At 43.4% G+C, this 20,937-nt stretch overlaps 2 protein-coding genes across 3 annotated transcripts; one reads left to right on the top strand and one right to left on the bottom strand.

The window, feature by feature from the left end:
• The first annotated feature begins 1,533 nt into the window (after positions 1–1,533).
• LOC128760627 (RIPOR family member 3-like) lies at positions 1,534–16,745 on the top strand. 2 transcript variants are annotated; one of them, XM_053868180.1, is made up of 24 exons: positions 1,534–1,957; positions 9,506–9,604; positions 9,728–9,880; positions 9,985–10,063; positions 10,128–10,151; positions 10,231–10,284; positions 10,574–10,723; positions 11,584–11,647; positions 11,716–11,759; positions 12,314–12,439; positions 12,501–12,646; positions 12,850–12,976; positions 13,105–13,448; positions 13,715–13,793; positions 13,924–14,166; positions 14,290–14,435; positions 14,502–14,667; positions 15,015–15,144; positions 15,204–15,368; positions 15,435–15,599; positions 15,742–15,944; positions 16,011–16,094; positions 16,266–16,356; positions 16,428–16,745. In XM_053868180.1, exons 2-24 carry the CDS (start codon positions 9,507–9,509, stop codon positions 16,526–16,528), a joined length of 2,982 nt encoding a protein of 993 aa, XP_053724155.1. In that variant the 5' UTR covers positions 1,534–1,957; position 9,506; the 3' UTR covers positions 16,529–16,745. The 2 variants fall into 2 exon arrangements, with proteins under 2 accessions (XP_053724155.1, XP_053724154.1); XM_053868179.1 differs by having other exon boundaries at positions 9,943–10,063.
• A 487-nt stretch (positions 16,746–17,232) lies between these two features.
• LOC128760651 (bladder cancer-associated protein) lies at positions 17,233–20,702 on the bottom strand. The gene is made up of 2 exons (XM_053868224.1): positions 20,590–20,702; positions 17,233–18,542 (listed from the first exon to the last, which is right to left on the bottom strand). Exon 2 carries the CDS (start codon positions 18,362–18,364, stop codon positions 18,101–18,103), a length of 264 nt encoding a protein of 87 aa, XP_053724199.1. The 5' UTR covers positions 18,365–18,542; positions 20,590–20,702; the 3' UTR covers positions 17,233–18,100.
• Positions 20,703–20,937: the final 235 nt, after the last annotated feature.

Genomic DNA, 20,937 nt, shown 5'->3' with positions numbered 1-20,937 from the left:
TCCAAAAAGCAGGTCTTCCGTGCACAACAATAAATGTCATGAAGAACGATTTATCTGTTACATTCGCGCATTCACAGAAAATCAGCTTGAATGTATTCCTGCACGAAACTTCACGCTTGGACGGCGAGGACAAGCGAACAAACACAACAAATGCTCAGTCAGTTATTTTGAGTGTGTATTTAAGGAGTGGCGGCCTGCAGACATGTGATGATGAGCTCCTCTCTTCCTCCTTATCTCTGCCCGCCGTTTGAGCGCATGTGTGTGCAAAAATGTGCGAGCAGCTGAAGTAAATATCACACATTTCTGCGTCGGCTCTAATCTGATATCCACAAGGGTGTGTCTTCTGAGCATTTCTCAAATGAACTCTTAACCAGAAGCTTCCACTGATGTGTACATGTGACATCATTGACTTGGTTCTAAAAGAGGGAAGCAACACGGAAGAGGGGGGGAAAGTGCTGCAGCGAGGGATCAGCCTGAATCAAACATGAAATTTAGGACTCCATCGGAGCAGAAGGGCGAAGACTGGCTCGATCTGAGGTTGTGCAGTGGACTGAACACAAGGCCAGCCATCAAGTGGATGACATTTGCCACAGCAAGTCACTTGTTCCATAGAGCCGCATACAATCTCCAACATTAGTCCAACGTTTCCGCCGTCTCTCCTACCCAGCTTGTCTCTAAACTTCCCCATGAGCCGATCCTCTGATATACTCATATCTGACCTCATCCTTTCCTAAACACCCGAATATTAAAACCTCAGATTTAACAGAAAACTTTGAAATCCTATCTCAGTCTGAACCGCAACCATGGTTGCTCTGAGCCTCCAGAGGGTCAAATCAAAGAGAGCTTACAACCTTTCCAATGAAGAGTTGCTTTACCGTACTGTACTATGTTGACTTGTGTTGTAGGTCATTGTTCACAGTCAGTTCAATTTCATTAATAAATTAAGCAGTAAATTCAATGCTAGATTACGTCTGGTTCTAGCACCAGACTGGTGAAGTCATCTGAGCCATGGCTTTGTTTGTCTGGAATTTTGGGATTGTTTTGTCAGATTACTTTTACTTTTACATATGAATGTGGCTTTGACAACAGGAAGGATGCAAGCCCAGGATGCTTTTGAGTCTTACTATTTTTATTACGTTTGATTTGACTTATTTACTTTTCTTTTTTTCTGAGCTTTAGAATGGCTATAGATGATATTTCTCCACTAAATGGAACTGATTCCATCTTGTAAACCTCCTACAACGTGAAAAAATGTTGTGATAGTACTGAAAGGACATCATTTTGGGGACTTGTTAAATTCCTGTTTTTACTGTTGTTTGTCTGTGAAGATTTTAAAAGATTTTTTTTTATGCATGTTACAATATCAATTTTCAAATACAATTGGAAACAGTGAGGTCAGACAAAGCTCAGAAGTGTACCCCAAGTCTGCCAAGATCCACGCCCAGCTGAGAAAGCGAGAGGGGGAAGGGCGGACCAGGAGAGAAGAGACGAGGAGGAGAAGGAGAGTTTGGGAGAGTCAAAAGTAGGAGCAAACGTACCTTGATCCTTCACGAGCAATTTCAAAAGAAAGAGCAGGGGTGAAACATGCAAAAGAGGAGCAAAGTGAAAAAGCAGCCAGGAATATGGAGGAGAGAGATTGAGAACACTGGAGATGATGTAAATAATATGAATATTCAGAGCAGAGAAAGTGGGGTAACTATTTTCCTAGACTGAACAACAGAGAGCCAGTTGAGGAGGAGAAAGAGGAGGAGAGAAGTGTGAGTGGGGACGAGAGGAAACTGCTGTAGCAGAAGTTCTACTCGCATTCAGCACTCTCAGAGTGGGCAGCCGGCAGCATAGAAACACTAGCACACAGGCAAAAACAAACAGCAAGGATGGATTGGACCCCACCACTGACTTCGTATGGTGTGGAGTGCTGTGAATAAAAACCTGGACAAAGTGGATCATCATCCATCAAGTGAGTTTTTCAGCCATGATTTGACTTATTGGTGTTTTATCTGTGAGTCAGCTTTACTTTGGATATAATAGGACAAAAACAGTCTCATGCTCAATTGTACTAGGGCTATTCTTTTGTGAATATTGCTAATGGGTGAGGTGCTGTTTAAATTAATTATTGTTGGAAAATACAGATTGTTTTCTTCTTTAATCATTGAAGCAGCACAAAAATGAAAAGATTTTAAGATTTTTTTGTTTAGTCATTAGTAGAAGGGGGAGGAACAAATGAAAACTAAAAATTACTATAAAATGAAACCAAAGATACATGTATGTCATGAAGTCTGTCATAAATGAGGAAACCTAATTAACAACATAAAATAAAATCTATATTAAAACATGGGGAATATATAAACATGTATATATATATATATATACATATTTAAATAACAAAGAGATTATAGTCAAGCACGATTCAAGTAAATATAAATAACAGACAGTTTTCCATCCATTAAATGGCCATGAGTTCAGTTTCTCATGAACTCTCACTGAGTGCGGCTCGAGTTGACAAGCGGCCAAAGATATATCAACACAACAACTCGGGTCATGATCTCCCCCACAATTCTCCTCTCCTAGATTCTGCTCGCCCCTTTCTCTCAGCGGCAATCTCACTTTGATAGTACATTTATTTCCAGGACGAGTTGCAGTTTTCTCCCACGATCATCTTTTTTTTCTCTCTGAATTTTAATTACATCCAGATATCAACTATTCCTAAACTCCCCTCTTTATATCCCTTAACTGCTGTTTTCTCAGCATCTTTGAAAGCAAATATTGGCTCAAAATGAATACCATTCATGACAAATATGAAGACATAATATTGAATGGATGTAATTCAAGTTAATGAGAATGAAATTGAGTTGACGATAAATAAATAAATAGAAATTTGTATTTAAATAGCAAATAATATGCTGACAGTTGAAGAAAAAGATATCCAGTGGGGCAGACATGTTTTTTGGAACATTCCTCCAGCAACTCTGTAAATTGAGAAGGATGTGAGCTAGGGGGTTGTGGGGTCAAGTTCAGCACGGTCAGGAATGTTGAGATGGTTCTCCCTGCGTTGTTGAGAAATAAATCTGTGTTATGTTTCACTCTACGACGCAGTAAAACCCACTCTCACTTGAACCAGCGCTGCTTTCAATTAGCCACATGAGGTATGTCGCAGGTCTTCACACACACAGCTCATCTTGCTCGACTTGAGGTGCTGGCCTCTCCAGAGGAGTACAGCAGATGTCCCCTGCACAGCAATCTGATAATAGCAGATTAGATTAGGAAACAAAAATATTGAAATTTGGATGAAAATAAAAACACAAGGGATCATAGTGGGAACGGACAGGAGAGTGCCAGATTTGGTCAAAAGGCAGTACTGCAGGATTGAAACATACATTTTGTCATGTTAAAACAGTGTCAGCAAAACTGCTGTGGTGAAGGATGCAATCTGCCAAGGACTAGCAGCCTAACCTGAAAGGGAACTGCTGTTTTCTCCCCAACATGATACATACCGAACATATGAGGACAACACTGAGCAAGGTGCATTTCCGCTGCACTAGCAGCACTTTTATAGCTGCAATAAATGTCAATTAGTAGTTTAACAACTGAGGATTTGTCCTTGAAATAACAGGGGAGGTTATTATAGAAAATTTCCTCCTGAACTCACGGTGATAAACTTTTAGAGCTATTTTTGTAGACATACAAAGTACACACACAAAGCACACAATAACACACACAGGCTCTTACAGGTACACACACGTATATACTACATGAATTCAAAACATATATTGACATACACACACACAATGGAACATGCACCACACACAGTGGCATGAGCCAAACTCACACTTTATCACAAGTGCAATTCAAATACTCACTCATCAGGGATAACCGCCCAAACGTGAGGCAAGTGTCTAAAATGACAAAATGCATACATAGAAATCTATTTTTAGTGTAAACAAAAAAAGACGCTAAAAGAGGGGTGATGTCCCAGTCATCCCAAACTCAACTACACATACGCACGCGACATGGCAGTCACACCTCAGGTCAAACTAACCAGAGTTCATCCAGACTCTGTACTGATTTGTGGGTCTCGGGAGTCAAGTCAGACACAACTTGGTGATTCTGAGACACACTCCAGGTCAAAGTTCAAACTCATTTATCCATGTCTGAGAGGCGGGAGGTTGAAATTCTGTCTGCACACATCAACCTATGCGAGGATGAGTAAACAGTCAGATATTTAAAAAGGTACAGGGGACAAGATTGAGGCTGGTGGATTTTAAAGATGTGTCACATGAGGAGAGCATACAAACACCAGATAGGAATGACTCATCCTGAATATGTCAACAGAGATCATAAGTCCATATGGAGTTCAAATAAACCTGGAGATGTTGGGAGTTAAAACAAGAATTATTATTCATACTCCTCCATTACATGAAGCTGTATGGTGAGAGGAAATCCTACCAACACAAAATGGTTCTTCAACATTGGCCCGAAGAGCCCAACACAGACGATAAGCTCCATCATGGTGTTTATCACCTTGCAGCAGACGACTCCTGAGGCTCCGGGCTTCTCTGTTTACTCCTGATATGAGATAACGCAGTCATCCCTGAGTGTGCCAGAAGAACCAAACACTGCAGCCTATGAGCACTGTGACGAATTACTCCTTAATTAAGCTGATTAACTTCAACAGTCACCATCATGTCCAATAGATCACAAATGAGGTGATTAACTTTTCAGTCCAATAACGGTGGGACGCCATAGACAGATTTGTGGAACACATATTTTGCCCTACTTTGTTTGGGGATGAACATCTTCTGAACTCTTAAGTAAACCTTGTTCCCTCCTAAACAGATGTCGGTCAGATGTCGGAGATGTATCTACCAGGCATTCACAAAGCCCTGGTTGTGTTTGTGGTGGACATTTGAATTTGTTTGACAGCTGAGATGTGAGATTTGGGCGACCAGATGGGCGACCACCCACCTGGACCCAGTGGTTTTCCACAAAGGTTGTGTATGTGTGTGCCTGTGTGAGAATGCAAAATATTGGAAAAAGCTTTCAAGACACGGCTAGATTTCCTTTTTTGCTGAAAGCCCAGTTTGGTCAAATGTCTATGCAGTACTTCAGATGGACTCACAATTAGTACACAAAAACCTACTGCCAGGTAACCACATCAAGTGCACGCCTCACATTTCCTGCAGTGCTAAACTCTGATCCAGATTTCAGTCCAGACTTAGCGCATCAGACGCTCAGAATTGAGGTCATTAAATCACACTTCAGCACCCCAAATCCACCAGAGATTTCTCGCTCTGGTTCGGATCACTGCTGCATTGCTGTGAGCTCCAGGTGCAGGAAGTCGAGCGACCCACTCACACTTCTGACAGTCTCCTCGGCCCAGGTCCTAACCGGAGATTTCTACTGCAGCTGTCTAAAAAAACAAAACAGTCCAAACACTGTTTATTTAATGGTCATTGGGAAGAATTACATCAGAGTTAACTTTTTCATTTAATCATTGAATATTTTAAAGGTCAACTCGGATGAAATTTGGAATAATCTGTTCCGCTAACCTCCACAAGATTTTGTAATTCCCCGCAGCTCTGGAGTTCTGCAAGTATTAAGTGATGTTTACCTTAAGTTGTCCCGCTGAGCCTGAAGTCAAAGTGTGTGATGGTAACATGCTGTGCTATATTTTTACAACCACTCATTTTATAATATCGAGTATCTATGAATGCTTCAAATACAATAAACGTTTCCGACATTTGAAGCAGGAAATCATTGTCATGAGAAGGATATCAACTTGGGACTTTGAAAACACTTAAAGGGAAAACACTGTTTGACAGCCAGATTTATTTGTAAAGCTGTACCACGTTGAGACTGATTTTATTTGGCAGGGATAAGGGCAACGTTTCCGGGCTTTAATATTTTAGAGAACGTCCGGTTAATTCAACAACTTCGTACTGTGACGATGATTTAATGACCCAATTTGTCTCGTATAAAAGGGACATGTTCCGGGGATTTACCTGGTTCCTGAAACACGCATAAGTTTGTGAATATTTATCATTTCATATGGAGGATTCTGAATAATTTAGAGAGGTATTTACTATTGAAAAATAGCAAGAGAAATATGTAGTACCTCACAACAATGGTAGCTATGTAAAAATAGATATTTTTTCATTTGCAGTTGTTTTTTCTTTTCTGTCTGTTTGCTTCTATGACGACATTGAACCCAGAAAAAAAAAAAGTTTATTAACAAGTTCAGCACTTGACGTCATATATTTTCACTATATAGTAATGAGCACTTTATATTCTATAATTCTTGCTCCGTATTATACTTGTAATGTAATTTTATGTTATGAGATTTAGGTATCGCAACATACTTGGGAACTTTATCTTATTAAACAAAGAAGAAAGCAATATGGTTAGGTGTATCTTGCATTTTGTTAATAAATGTTAAATAAAAAGTTACCATAAGGCAATTATTATACCATCACCATGATCGCTGATATATTTTTTGAGTTTTCTCACCATGTTTGACCGGATGAGATTTATTCATCTAAATTGCTGCTAGCAAAAAAATAATGCGATGGGATGGTTTCATCATGCACCGTTGCTTTCCCGAGCCTCTCATGCTACAACAATCCACAAAACAAATGGCTAATCTTAACCAGCACAACACAAATGCATAAGATGCCCACAAGTAGGTGTGTTTCCAAGAATTAGTCCCTACGAGTATAGCTATACAAGGACCACATATGCAGGTCTGGTCATACTGAGCTCACATGCTCGAGCAGCCATATGTTTTAAATTTGGTGTGTGCACTATATCGTATCTGTCGATGGTGCAGTTTTGTATCTGTCAGATGCTCCAGATGTGTGCGTCCTTGGAGGATGCAGAAATGAGCGGCATGCGTGTGAAAGAGTTTTATGTCAATAGATTGCAGATTTACTTACTTTAGAGTCTTCGGCTGGAAAGCACACTGATCCTGAATGTCAACACACAAGACAGCACACTGCAGGAAGTTATTGGGTTGATCAAAAGAAGAACATAAAGAGAAGACTGGAACATGCTATTTAGCGAGGGACGATAGCAAAGAAAAGAAAGCAATGGAGCCGACATGAGGGGAGAAGTTCGAAAGTTTAAAGATGCCTCCTCACAAGGTTATTGGGGTCAAAGTTGAATCACCTACTTTGGAAGGAAAGGTGACATTATTTTACAGATTTGTTTGACAGTCTTCATCAAAAGCAGCTTTAGCAGTGTGTAGAAAAATAAACTCAAAACAAACTTGATCATGTGAAAGAACACAGACTCGACAGTATTCAGATATGACTCATCTGTTACCTCTGATCTCCTCGATTAGCCTCTCATCTTTCATTTACCCAAATGAAAAGGATGAGCAACATGATTTGACCCTGGCTCAATGTTCTTAATGGGCTGTTTGAATAGAAGCTCATGCAAACTAAAGGGGATGATAGGTTGAATTTGGAATGTGATGAATGGTTTGAAGAGCTTCCGGGGTTTTCCAAGAGATTGTTATATAAATCTGCCAACACATTGTAGGATTAATCTTCATTTGGTTCAAGGTTATCCATGCATACTGTGCGTTACCGCATTTGTGGGTGAACGCACATCTTATTCAGTGGACATGAAGGGACGCATGCTGCAGAATAATGCACGCACATCAGATATGGTCAGTAAAGCACAACAGGTAAATATTAACACATCATACTCACTCAGACAAGTATTGAATGCAATCTACGCATTTCACACACAATAGTGTTTAATATCAAGACGCAAACAGACTGATGAACAGTGAAAAATAAACACATAACTGTAAAATCACATGGGTGTGTTCGGACACTTGAGCCCCCGTGCACAGTCAATAAGAAACAAAAAATCTGAGTCGGCCGTAGACACACACACACATACACACACGCGCGCGCGCGCACACACACACATGCACACACACACCTGAAGCTCATGAGCAGTTCATCAATCAGAGAAAGGAGTTGCTGACGGGCAAAAAAAGGCAGCGTCTGGAATACACAAAGCTCCTGAGGTAAAAGAGCGGCACTGTAGTAGAAGCACAAACTGTTCTGTCAATGTTTACAACAAACATACGAATCGACGATGGAGTCAGGAAATACTTGTCTGCGGTTGTCTTCATAGTTCCGAGGTAGCTCAACGTGTCTTGTGCTTTCTCTTACCTTGGACTGTGGTTTGCTGCGTTGTAAAGCTCTGTTTTATGATGAGTGCACAGTTAAGGAGGCACTTTTAGCGCCTTCTTTGGCTGCTTCCTTTCATGACCGCTTCTGATCCGTGTGTGACACTTGGGTGACAAGGGGGATGAGCCTGGCTGATTGATACTTGATTGATGCTAAACCCTATCGCAGGGGTCTTCAAACCAGTCCTCAAAGGCCCAGGGTGGTAGAGGTTTTTGATCCAACTGGTCAAGCATAGCACATAGTTGTGCCAGTCAGGTGTTACAAGACTGTCATCAGTCAGTCCGGTGCTGGTTGTTTCAGCTGACACCTGACTGGTTAAGCTATATGTGCTTGACTGGTTGGATCAAAAACCTCTACCACCCCAGCCCATGAAGGACCCGTTTGAAGACCCCTGGCCTGTTGTGTCCTGAGGGGTGTTTAGAATGTGTATTTCAGTATGCTGGGATGAAGTCATGACAAGGGGGCATCTTGAATTAATGAGTTGACTGTCTTACCTTTCACTGACGTCATGCTGTGTTGAAACTCGAGTTCACCCCGGAGTATTAGAATATTTCATTTTTAGAGCAGAGTGGTTTACATTCCAAAGTTGATTCATAGTCCCTTGTACTTGTAGTATAAATGCACACACTGCTTTTGCATAATTCATTGTTTCAAACAACAACAGAAAAGTTGCCCTTTTCCTAATTCTCTCTGTGGCTGTGCGTCATACCAGACATCCAGGGGATTTAGCTGTCGGTCAGTGACCCCAATTAAACAGGCAATTAAAAAGGCAGAGGGGTGTGCACAGATGACTTGTGCTTGTGTTGGAATCATTTAGCTCCAATGTTTTGATTTTGTCAAAATTCAAGGAATATTAGGAATTCCTGCAGCATTACTGTTTACTTTTAGTGCCATTTTTCACACTTAGGAGTTCAAGTGGTGTTTAGACATCAGATGTCCACCCTGGTGTATATGTTTGTGAGCGCCACTTTCTTCTGTGAGTGTCACTACAAGTTTAGTTAGTCTGTAAAAGTGGTTCCCCCAGGTAGCATATGCGATAGAAAAGGACAATAAGGTAAGAAGTCCAGGTGGTTTGGACACATGAAGAGACACATGAAGGAGAGACAGTGGACAGTGGAGAATGTTTGAGATGGAGACATGGATGATTAGGTGAAAAAGCCTGACTTGTGTGTTGGTCTCTGTCAGGCTATGGCCCAGAGGAAAAGCAGAGAAGCCCGTAGATTGAAATTATATCTGTTTCGACGGTTACTGTTTCAACAGCATTCATTCAGTTTCACATTCATTTTCTGTTTCTGCGTTGCCAGGATGTCATTAAAGCTGCGGTTCGACTCTCCATCAGAGGGCGGTCTGATGCCTCGAAGTAAATCTTTCACTGGGTTTGGTTCTCTGACTGGTCGGCAACGGTAAGACACAGCACCAGTTCCTCACCCGTTTACAATTACTCATTCATGTCAACATCTTTATTGTGTCAGTGTCGCAACGTTTTTAGTTTCTCATGACTGTTCTCTCACGCTCTGTTCTTGTAGGTCCTCCTCGGGTCCGAACACTTATCGCTCCAAATCTATATCAGGAGGGAAAACAGCTAAAGTCTATTACCCGACCAGCAGAAGAGGAGATGTCGGGTCCGTGAAGCCTGATGAGGTGGATCTGGTATTCCAAGCGCTCCGGAGAGGACTGAAGTAAGTTTTAGGGCCCAAAAAAGCATTGATTTGCACAAGGCAATATAATTTACATTCACTAGTATTGGTTCAGTATTATTCTTCGTGACGACACTGTGTATCAGGGAATGCTTGGAGGGGCACCAAACTGAGATGGACTTCCTATCCTCACAGCAGCGAGAAACCAAAAGGAACTCCAGACTGGTGAGGGAAGAGTTCTCAGAATGTTGGAGACCGGAGCCTAATATGATTTCTTTACTTATTCTAGGCTTTTTTGTACGACCTGGAGAAGGTAACTGAGTGGTTTTCAAAGTGCTTAGTATTCACATGTGGCTGCCCAAGACAGAAACGGAATGTTTCTGTTCCCACAGGAGATCAGAGCTCTGGAGAGATACATCAGGAGATTAGAATTTCAAATTAGCAAGGTAAGTTGCTGGTTTAAAAATTTTCATTCACTTGTGGTCCGATATTTGCTGGTCTTATTATGCATGTCATTGAGGTTACATCCGGTCGACCATTTGAACAAGTCAGTCAGTGAAATTCTAGACATGACACCCACATACTTGTCTATTTGGAAAATAGGGAATGTGAATCAGGGACATCAAGTAGCAGTGTTATGATGTAGCTTTGTCTATCAACATAAAACATAATATATTAAATTTGAGCTCAGTGTGGTCAAATCAATTTAGCCGATTTGTTTGTCAATCACTGCAGGTGGAAGAGCTCTACGAAAACTACTGCATTCAATGGAAGATGAGCCGAGGAGCGGTTAACATGAAGAGAGCTTTCTCTCTGTCTCCATCCTCCAGAGCATCCAGGGAGAGTTTGCTGGAACTCAGTCGGAGCCACAGACTCAGTCTACAGGTACCATAGCACCAGAATATATCACAATTGCACATGAGACTGACAAGGGAGCATATTACATTGAACCAAGACTGAATAATGAAAGTTCTGTCTATCTGAAAAGCACTCAGATTGTGCAAACCACCAAGCAGCTTCAGTCCACCCCCAACACAGTCTCCCAATGTTAAGAAAAAAAAGGTTCCTGAATCCATTTGGCGATCCAGATCACTCCCTAAATTGAATCATGTGTTCCTTGTTCCGTTTCACATATTCCTGAAACCTTTATCCAAATCTGTCCATAACTTTTCAAGTTATTTTCAACACAGACAGACAGACCGCTGCTGGTGGAGTAGTAAAGCTGCTGGGGCTCTAAATAGAAACATAAATCCAGAAAATCATAAACATATAAAACATACTGTATATCTGACTGTCACCAAGCATTCTCTCCTGAAATCTTCACCTCCCACTACAGCAGAAAGGGTCTTTCTAGTAGTTGCACATCAAATCTAAGCTGTCTGAAGTGTTTTTCCAAAGTTATCAACATTTTTATGTTTGGCGTTCCGAAACCCACCTTATCTCAGGCTGAAAACGCGTTTTCTGTATTCTGCCACAACTTTTCAGGGAAGCTTCAGAATCAACCTGGAGACACTTGAACAAATCTCTGCTGCTGTGGAAATATTACTCGGGTGTAAAATATGGCTGCCATGTTGCATTAATGTTAGAGGTCAGAAAACTAACTTAATTGATTTTCTGATTTACAATCATATTGTAGCTGTAATGACCCAAGATCTGGTAAATAAATGAACATGCGAAGGTGATTTGGCACTCAAAGCTTCAAACCAGAAAAATAATTTGCTGACTCATGTAATCTCTGTCGGCAGGACATGTCCATGATGGAGGGAGAGTTAGAAATCCTCCTGGGAGAACTGCATATCAAAATGAAAGGTAGTCCGAGCAATTCATTTTCATCTGCAGAGTCAAACTCATCTTGGGACGTGTTGCTTCACTCTTAGGTCTGATTGGCTTTGCTCGTCTCTGCCCAGGTGACCAGTACGAGGTGAGGTCCGAACCCAAAATGAGTTAGAACAGAAACTCTTACAGTGTTGTACTGTTTCGAACAGATCAGAGATTGTCTTGACTGAGTTTTTTTTCATCTGCAATGTTGTGAAGGGAGGTTGAGTAGCTCACACTTCCACTACAAACTTGCTCCCTGGCCATGAGATCAACTTGCAAATGGAGATAGGTCCATCTAAGTCAAGGGTGGGCAATCCGGTCCTCAAAGGGCCGTGGTGGTGCAGGTTTTTCTTCCAACCAAACAAGCTCACACAGTTTGACCAATGAAGTGGAGGTGACTGACTGAGTGATTGTACCCCTAAGACACCTGTTGGTGAAAAAGTGTCCTCTTGATTGGTTGGAACAAAAACCTGCACCCACTGCGGCCCTTTGTGGAACAGTTTGCCCACCCCTGATCTAAGTGGGTCAGGCCCAGACCAAGCGGAGCAATTACATTTGAAATCTTGCTTGGGAATGTTTTGGAAATGGCTCAAGAACGAGAGAGCCTACACCTTTTATGGATTGCCATTCAGGACGTCACTGATGTCACCTGACCAGGTGGTGGTGCGTCTGGGCCGCCAGCGCTGGAGGATCAGAGGCAGGATTGACTCTGAAGACTCACAGACATGGGATGAAGAGGAGATGGTCTTCCTCCCTCACATCCACCACAACTTTGAGATCAAGGTACAATGACATCACAAAGATCACTCACCCAGGTTCCCTTTCTAAGCCTCACTTCCATCAGGTGACCGAGGCCAAGGGTCTGGGCTGGCTCCTTGTCGGCATGGTGACGTGCGCGAGCGCAGACTTCTTCGTGACAAGACCTCAGCTGATGCTGGTGGACGTTACAGAGCTGGGAACCATCAAACTGCAGCTGGAGGTCACCTGGAAGTATGTGCAGCCTCTGAGTGACACATGCCCACTGATATACTGCACAATTCATTTTCCAGAAGTCCATCAAAGCCTGTTGAATCAATATTATGTAGTAAATGTGATTTGAAAAAAAAACAATTGTTTCTGAATTTAAATGAATTTGGCATTGAGCTGACTGAAGCTATGTAAAAAGATGTTTGTTCTTGACCTTTTCATTTCAGTCCCTTCGACAGCTCTGAGAAGATGCGTCCTCTTTTCGTCAACCGTCACTCTGCAGCTAGCAGGAAGAGTTCTGTGTACAGCTGGACAGCACCAAGTACCCCATCATTCACTGAGAAGTACTTCCTTGTGAGTCAGACACGCTCATTCAATATAGGGGCGGAGCTTCTAATTTTTTTTGCAGGATGAAGTAATTTATTTAAGAGTTAGTTTGCGTTTTCAACACAAAACTCCAACACTTCCATTACCTCTTGTAGTCGATGGTCCAAGGGCTACAGAACCAAGATGGTTCCCTCTCGTCGCTGGTGTCCAAAAGCCACAACAACAGAGGAAGCATCTCCCTGATGAACTACCTGTCTCACCCCTCACACACCACCACATCTAACCAAGACACCAGGATGGACAGCATCAGTCATGGGACTAGTCTGGGAGGCAGCCAGTCTCAGCTGTCTCTAGAGGAGGGGGTCTGCCTTGAGGAGGAGGAAGAGGAGGAGGAGGGAGAGGAGAGGGAGGACAGGAAAGCGATGGAGGAAGAAAGCTGGGAGAGGAGAACCTCTGCTCCCATAACACAAGTGAAGAGGGAAACCAGCTCGGTACAGAGGTGAGGATAAAGTTTCTAAACACAACTCAACGCATGCAACATATAATCTCTTTGACCTGTTGACCGCTATGGCATTGATGAGCGTATTGGAGGATGTGACAGCAGCACGAAACAAAAAAGTATGTGATAGGAATATTCTGGGTCTTAAAAACCATTTGACAGAAGAGATCATGAAGTACTGTTTTCAAAGATTATGGGATCATTGGTCACCTCAACAGATGATAAACATTCAGAACTTTTTTCAACTCATGACTCGGTTCCTGTAGGTCCAGCACGCCTGACATTCTGAGAAAGAACAAATGTGGGGATGCAGAGAAACACACGGGACTAGACGGTCTCACACAGGTATCAATACTACTGCAGTTGATTGTGTTGAATAACCACTATGGTATTTGAGGAGCAGAAGAGCAAATCCTCATGTCAGAGCTTGAGAAGTCTCATTGTTTCCGGGGGTTTCACTCCTTCCTCTCTCCAGGACTCTGATAAGTCACTTCCTACCTGCGTCTCGTCCTCTTCTGCTGTGCCCCACTCCTCCACCACAGTTGCTGATCCTGCCATACCCAGGTCTGGTCCAGGCCGTGCCCAGCACAGAGCGCAGGCCTTCAGGCTCAGCGTGCTGGTCTCAGAACTGGAGAAGATCCTGCAGAACCAGCATGGCACAGAGAAGCAGCTCAGAGTCCTGCAGCACCAGATCATGCACCTGGCTACCATCCTGAAGGTACGTCCCATCAAGCAGCAGCAGACCCCTGTGTGTCAGCAGCGTAGCATACCTTTATGGCGTGTTTTTAAAATCAGTCCTTGAACCTTGCCCTTAGGACATACATTGTGTGTTCATCCACAGAACGATCTCTCGCTGCTGAGAAGCTCGTCTGAGGAGGAGACTCTCGCGGTCGAGGAGGTTCTGGACAGCTTTGATTTCCTCTCACACGACCTGAGTGCCGACGATGACTCATCCTGTCTTGGGAGCATGAGACTGAAGGACAGTGGGTGAGTTGACGCCATGGAAACATCAACTAAACACGCTTGAACTCGTCTCTCGTGTTGTCATTTCAGAATGGGCTCGTTCCAGCAGAGTACCCTGAGGAGTCTCGGCCTCATCTCTCAGAACAGTCAATCAGCTTCTGAGGAGGAGCTGCTCGTCGCCCCGCTGACCACCGGGAACTGGAGACTGGACCAGACCTTAGAGACTCACCTCGACCTCTGCTGCATCCTGCTGAAGGTAATGAGAACTTCACATCAGCATCTTTCATATTGCTTAGACACACTTCGAATTTGTTGGCGGGCCGGATCAGCTGTGAGTGGGGGACTGGGCAGATGCCGGTGAGATGTCACCGCTTTGTCTCCTCATTTAACATATAGAAAATTCATGTAGGAAATAGAAGTATGTACTGTACAAAGTACTACTTATTAATTACTAACAGTGAGGAAACGTATATTTATGTTTTATGTTTCTGTTAAACAGTGGGTGAATTCTTCTGTTAGTGTGGACACTAAGGGTGGCCAGCACTACAAAAGGAAGCTTGTTCATGTTTGTGGTTGTTAGCTCTGTTTCTCGACTGTCCTCAGACAATGGCGACAACAGAGTTCAGCCTGGCGAGGACGGACCTGCTGGAGGAGATGTCTCTGCAGGCCTCAGTTCTTGACACGATCAGCTGTTTGCTGCTGGAGAAAAAAGACAACGTCGCTGCTGCTGACCGTAAGTTTCTTTTTCTGATGCAGTGGAGATGCTGCCAACTGACATGTCACTCCCTGCAGTGATTCCAAAGAACCAGAGGAGGAAGGACGTGTTGTCGTTCTGGGACCAGTGCATGTTGGAGAGCAGCTCTCCCTTCGGTTGCCATGCCGACTGTTTCTCCAGAATGCTCCAGAAAAGCTTCACTCACAAGTTGAAAGCCAAGCAGTCGGGTCATTCGGAGAAAGGTACAAGACTCTTTAGGTGTGTCAACAGCTTCTAAAGGAACACACTAGAATAAGTGTCCTCCTCAGTCTTCCATCAGTTGCTGCAGCAGGTTCAGGCACCCTGCAGGACAGTTCCTTGTCCTCAGTCGGTCTGCAGTCCAGAGAGAGTCACCATCTTCCAGCTCTCTGTGTATCTGAACCGCTGGAGTGTCCTGGACTTCGGGGGTCACATCTCTCGTCTCTCTAAAGAAGGTGACCTTCTCAATTGGCGCTGTTGCTGGATGGCTATCCCTAAAGTTCATGATCTATTAGTGCATACTTACTCCTCTCCTGACCTCTCGTCTGTCTCCACAATCCAACCCTTGTGCAAAGTCATGCTTTCCATCTGTTCCAGAGCACTTCCTGTCCGCCCTTCAGGGCCCCAATAGGAGGCAGGCTTTAAACAGACTGAAGGGGCGGAGCTTGTCCAGGCTTTTCCCCCTGAACTGCACCCTGCAGACACTGGCTCTCCTCCTGGCCGACGCCAATCACAAAATTTGCAAATCCGCAGCCGAGTGTGTGAGCAGGGCGGCCGCCTGCAGGAGCTTCAGGAGAAAGGTGAGCGTCCACTCACTCGTGTGAATCAAGAGCAGCAGTTTGTCTGAGCCAAAGATTCACGTGCAGGCTCTGATCTACTTCACTGAGCGTCTGAAGGACCCAGACATCAACATCCAACACGGCTCGTGTCTGGCCCTCAAGTATCTGAAGGTGAGCAATGATCCTTAACATTGTGAACACCTGAAACAAGGTCGGTATTTCATTTATAGAACCTTGTTATGGACCACATTGGATAGCCACCGAGCACTACATCCTTTGGGTCAGGTCAACACAATGGCCGCATTACAACAAACAATTCAGTGTCTTTTCTTCACCCCACAGGCGACAGAGAGTGTGGACCACATCGCAGAACTCTGGAGATCTGAAGACGAAGACGTCCGCGCTGCCGCCAGAGAAACCATCCTCTCATTTGGTACCAACACGACAGCAACGGCCACAGCTCACACCTCAAAATCCTAAATGATTGTCTTGTGCCATTGGCAGGTAAAAAGGGTCACGTTGCCTTCCAGAGGATGGACCAGCTGTTCTGTGAGAGTGAGGAGGAGGCCTATCAGAACAAAGAGACCCACACCACTATTCTATAGCAGAAGAAACTAGGACCTCGGAGAAGCCACAGCAAGCACGAGAAAGGACGACTGTGGAAGTTCGGATATGCAACCAGGAAGTCATAAAAATGGAGCGTAGTACCCAGGACTTCGTGTGGATTTCAGATGGACTTCGGGAAGTGAAACAAGCTGAAAATGTGACAAAGACTGTTGTGGCATCGCTGCCTGACTTTGTTTTAATCCAAAAATTAAAGAATATGTGTCATTTTTACAAATTTTGTTGCCAATGTCGGTAATTAAGCCTAACTGTACAAATACTCCTAAATTTAAGTTTGACACCGATGCTGCCCCTTAGTGGCGATGCAGTGTGACTGCAGTGCTAGCAGCCAAATAAAAGCAGTTCATATTGAAATAGCGAATTTAAAGATGACTGTAACTACAAAACAAGCGAAGCTTAAGCGAAGTACAAGCAAGGTTAAGCGAGTACCAAAATAGCTCGGGGGGGCACTGCATAAAATGAAGATACACGGTGAAGAAAGCAAAATGGAAGAATCTGTAGTTGGGCAGAGTCCCAAGTTTAAAAATAAACTAAATTACTGATTCATATTAGCTATCACACAAGGTCCTTCTGTCAGCCCACATTAAGAATACACTGAATGAAGGGGAGAAAAATGACTTGCTTAGTCAATGAGAGCATTTGCCACAAGCTTCGACAGTCTACTACATAAATCTGCGTTCCGAAGTAAAAGCCAACAGTTTTCAGAGGAAAACTTTATTTAAATTAAAACCAATGTGAGTGTGGAGGTGGACTCAGCACTGTGACAGCTCACACACACGCATTAGTTCAACACCAAACTTTAAAACAGTGACAAACCAGCTTCATTTCCATTTGACACTAGCCCCACCCACTGTAGGGTTCATATTGCTAAAAAAATCCAGGGAATACTGATCACTTCCTGGATGACGCCACCCCACTTCTCAGCGTGTCGTGACCACAAACATACATGTACACTCACCCCCTTTGGAAACGTTCAGCATTTAAAAATCGGAAAGAAACATATTTGATGGGAACTCATGCACCAGAACAGCAGGAGAACAAAAAGGTATTAAAATGTCCTGGTGGTAGAAGCAGGGCGAGGGAGGAGGATAGCAGAGCAACAGTTCCACCGTCGAAGCCACACCAGGTGAGTCATGGTGCGGGGTAATTCACAGCAGTTACTGATTGTCCAGTCTGGGTGTGCGTTCCTGCTCCAGGCGGAACTAAAAACATCGAGGTGTTCAGCATCCGAGTGGGGAGTGACTGCGCCCTGAGGAGCACCGTTTGTTTGGTAACATTTTTGGCAGTTTGAGGGGGCTAAAGTCTCGGTGCAAGAACATTGGTAAAGAGATCCCGAACTGTGCTCGGCGGTTGCTATGAGACCAAAAACATTTCCACTCGGTCATGACCATGAATACTGGACAGCGTAATGCTCCACGTGGTTTATGAAGTCCGAGTCGTCAAACCCCTCGCTCACATTCTTCTTCGGAAAAGTGAATCCACATGCTCGCCACCTCCAGCCTGTCTCTTCTTCCAGCATAATTCACTTTGCTAGCATTTCCACTGCCGCCACTCTAGGTTCCCACAATGGCAGGGTCGTGCGCTGCGTTGGGCAGCGCAGCATCCTGGCAGTGGTAGAGAAAGCAGTTACCCCAGCAACTGTAACAGATGAGGAAGAGGGCAGCAAGGAAGACCAAGGCACAGATGGTGCAGGGCTTCCTCTCCAGCAGGAAGCTGAGCAGGTAGAAGCCCATGAACATCGAGTGATTGAACCACAATGCAGGATTTAAGGGTTTGGGGATGAGCAGCACAGGAAGCAGCCACTGGAGGCAATACATGGCTCTTCTTGGTCAGCGAAAGGTTCAAGTCCCTTAGATTTGTTGAACAGCGTGAGTAGATGAGCGGCGGTCCGGATTGTGTGATGTTTAAAATCCTCCAGCAGGGGGCAGAGTGACCCGGTTGAGTGGCTGATACGGAAGCAGGTGAATGACACAGGAAGCGGTCATCAGGTCATCCCTGAGAGGAGAGGAGAGGAGAGGAGAGGTATTCAAGACATCACACGAGTCTTGTGTCCAGTCAGAGTTCATCAGGACAACTATGTTGAACTTCCCCAATGTGGGAGAACTAACGGATCTAACTATGAAGAGCGATATGAGAAAAGCAACTCAAGTCTGACGAAATATGAATAACCGAAACTGAGAATAACAGTGAACATTGGTGCATAAATGTGGCTTGATTGGGATTCTCTGTGAAAGCACCAGTGGCATTGTTGAATTTTCGCACCGTGAGACTAATAATGGACATCTAATTACTCTGGGTTGGATTCAATTAAAAAATAAAAATTTAACTAGTTAATTAGATGATTTGATTAATGAATCTCAATTAATGGCAGTTTAATGGTATAACAATATTTGCCACAAGAAGCCACATTTTTCAATTTCAATGAATTTGGTATATTACTGAATCAAATGATGGACCCATACATACATTTAAATAACAAAACATTATTTATTTTGCATCATTTGACAATAGCACAATAAATCACGATGGTGGCTTTATTCAAGTTTTTATATCACCTTATTTAAACTAAAGCTCTTTTAATGTCTTGAAAATATTTGGATAAGAATTTAATTTTTATAACAATTTCAAGTACATTCAGAGTAGTGGAAACTCTGGCCATTGTGTAGCAAAAAACATCCCTGAACCTAAGCAAACAAATGCTTTTGTTTGTTTTTGTTCAGGGATCTCTCCATGTTTGTTGTTGTTGTTATCATCCTAGCTGTGACGTGTCTTGTGCATCAGTGCGATCAGTGGACCAGGAACTCCTGCACTTACAAAGGTTCTGTGCAGTCTGGAGAGCAAACTGTTCAATTAAATTAAATTGTTTTTTGTTGTAATTGATTAAGCATAATTAACTCGTTAAAGTCCCACCACTACTAATTACATTTGTTTCCTCTTTACAGAATTGACAACTCTGTTCAAGAGTTTTACATTTATGTAGCAGACAAAGATAAAGATGAACTCCTGGAGTCACATAACTGCAATTCAACACTTTCCCAAAACTAGAGGAGTTTTTGATAGTGACTAGTGATGAGTTTCCAGCTCAGAAAAACTGTTATTACTGAGGTGAGGGTGTTTTGATGGCCTCATGTCCTCATAGGTGACAACAAAATGTACCACATAATCGGGAATAGAGTGTCCATTTGATAGAAAGAAAACTGAACTGGTCATTTGGCAGCTAATCTCAGTTTGCGACTGAAATGCGTGGTTTATATTGAAGCCTATGTACGGCGTCAAAGCCTTAAGAAAAATTTAGCAGTTTATATTCTTCAGATTCTTGGTGATTTTCCTGAGAGAATAACTATTGAGAATTCCAGGAGAGAAGTTCCACAGTCGTCCAGAGGCCTGCCACTGGTAGCTTAGCATCACGGCTAACCAAACACACCACGAGTGCCACAGCTAAGAGACGTTAACGGACGTTTTTCAGACGTTAAGAGCTGTCGATCATGAAATATCATCGCTCGACATTGTCAATCACTACAGTAATACCAGAATCAACAGCGGGGGTATTAATTTCGGTATCGGGGACGTACGAGCGACTTTGAATGAACGAAGTCCAAACATATAATTCGCACTGTAATTGCAAACATGTACAGTCGTGACTTTGAGTGCGATATACAAGAATAACGCAGTAAAACGCAGAGATGACACATTACCAGGCGGTAAATACGTGTATTCTAGGACTGCTTTCACTTCAAGGTAGCAGGAACAGTGAACGCATCACTATGCAGTGGAGGGTAACATTAGCTCCAGCCTAAAGATGGATTGTCGTGAAGGAATACTACCTGGAACACACATAATAATGGCCGGATTCGTGACTGGCAATTCAACATTAACACGCCGGTGAGCGGAATTGACCAGGTGACGCACGCCGGGAGCTAAGTTAGCATACTAGCTAGAAAAACGACAACAGACTTGCTCGATAATCCGTTCTCGGAGTAAACCAGCTAAACCCAGAGAGGTCGTCACAATCGCGCTTTGTTGGATTGACACAAGCACTGACCTGACTTCCTTCAGGATCATTCTCAGGGGGATCACCCGGCGACTGCGCACGGAGCTGCTCAGCAAACAACAGTGACGTGTCGAGGCTGAGCGACTATCACAACCGACTCTTTCAGGTCACGAGTCGACGCTCTGCTGCGAGTCCGACGAAGCGTTTTTTTTTTAACTCTTATGTCGAGTTTTTAGTATCAAAAATGGGTAATGCTCGTCAAATCGAGAGTTTTTACGCGTTTTAACGACAATGATGTCACCAAATAATAGAAATAGATCAATTTAATACATTTTAATAGGCCAGAATTGATTAATTTCAGAAGAATCTTCCCCGTGATCTCCAAACAGGAAGTACCTT

This window comes from Synchiropus splendidus, chromosome 6 (assembly GCF_027744825.2).
Source record: "Synchiropus splendidus isolate RoL2022-P1 chromosome 6, RoL_Sspl_1.0, whole genome shotgun sequence".
Classification (NCBI taxonomy): domain Eukaryota; kingdom Metazoa; phylum Chordata; class Actinopteri; order Syngnathiformes; family Callionymidae; genus Synchiropus; species Synchiropus splendidus.
The sequence above is the reverse complement of the archived record's forward strand: the minus strand, read 5'-3'. Positions and strand labels throughout refer to the sequence as shown.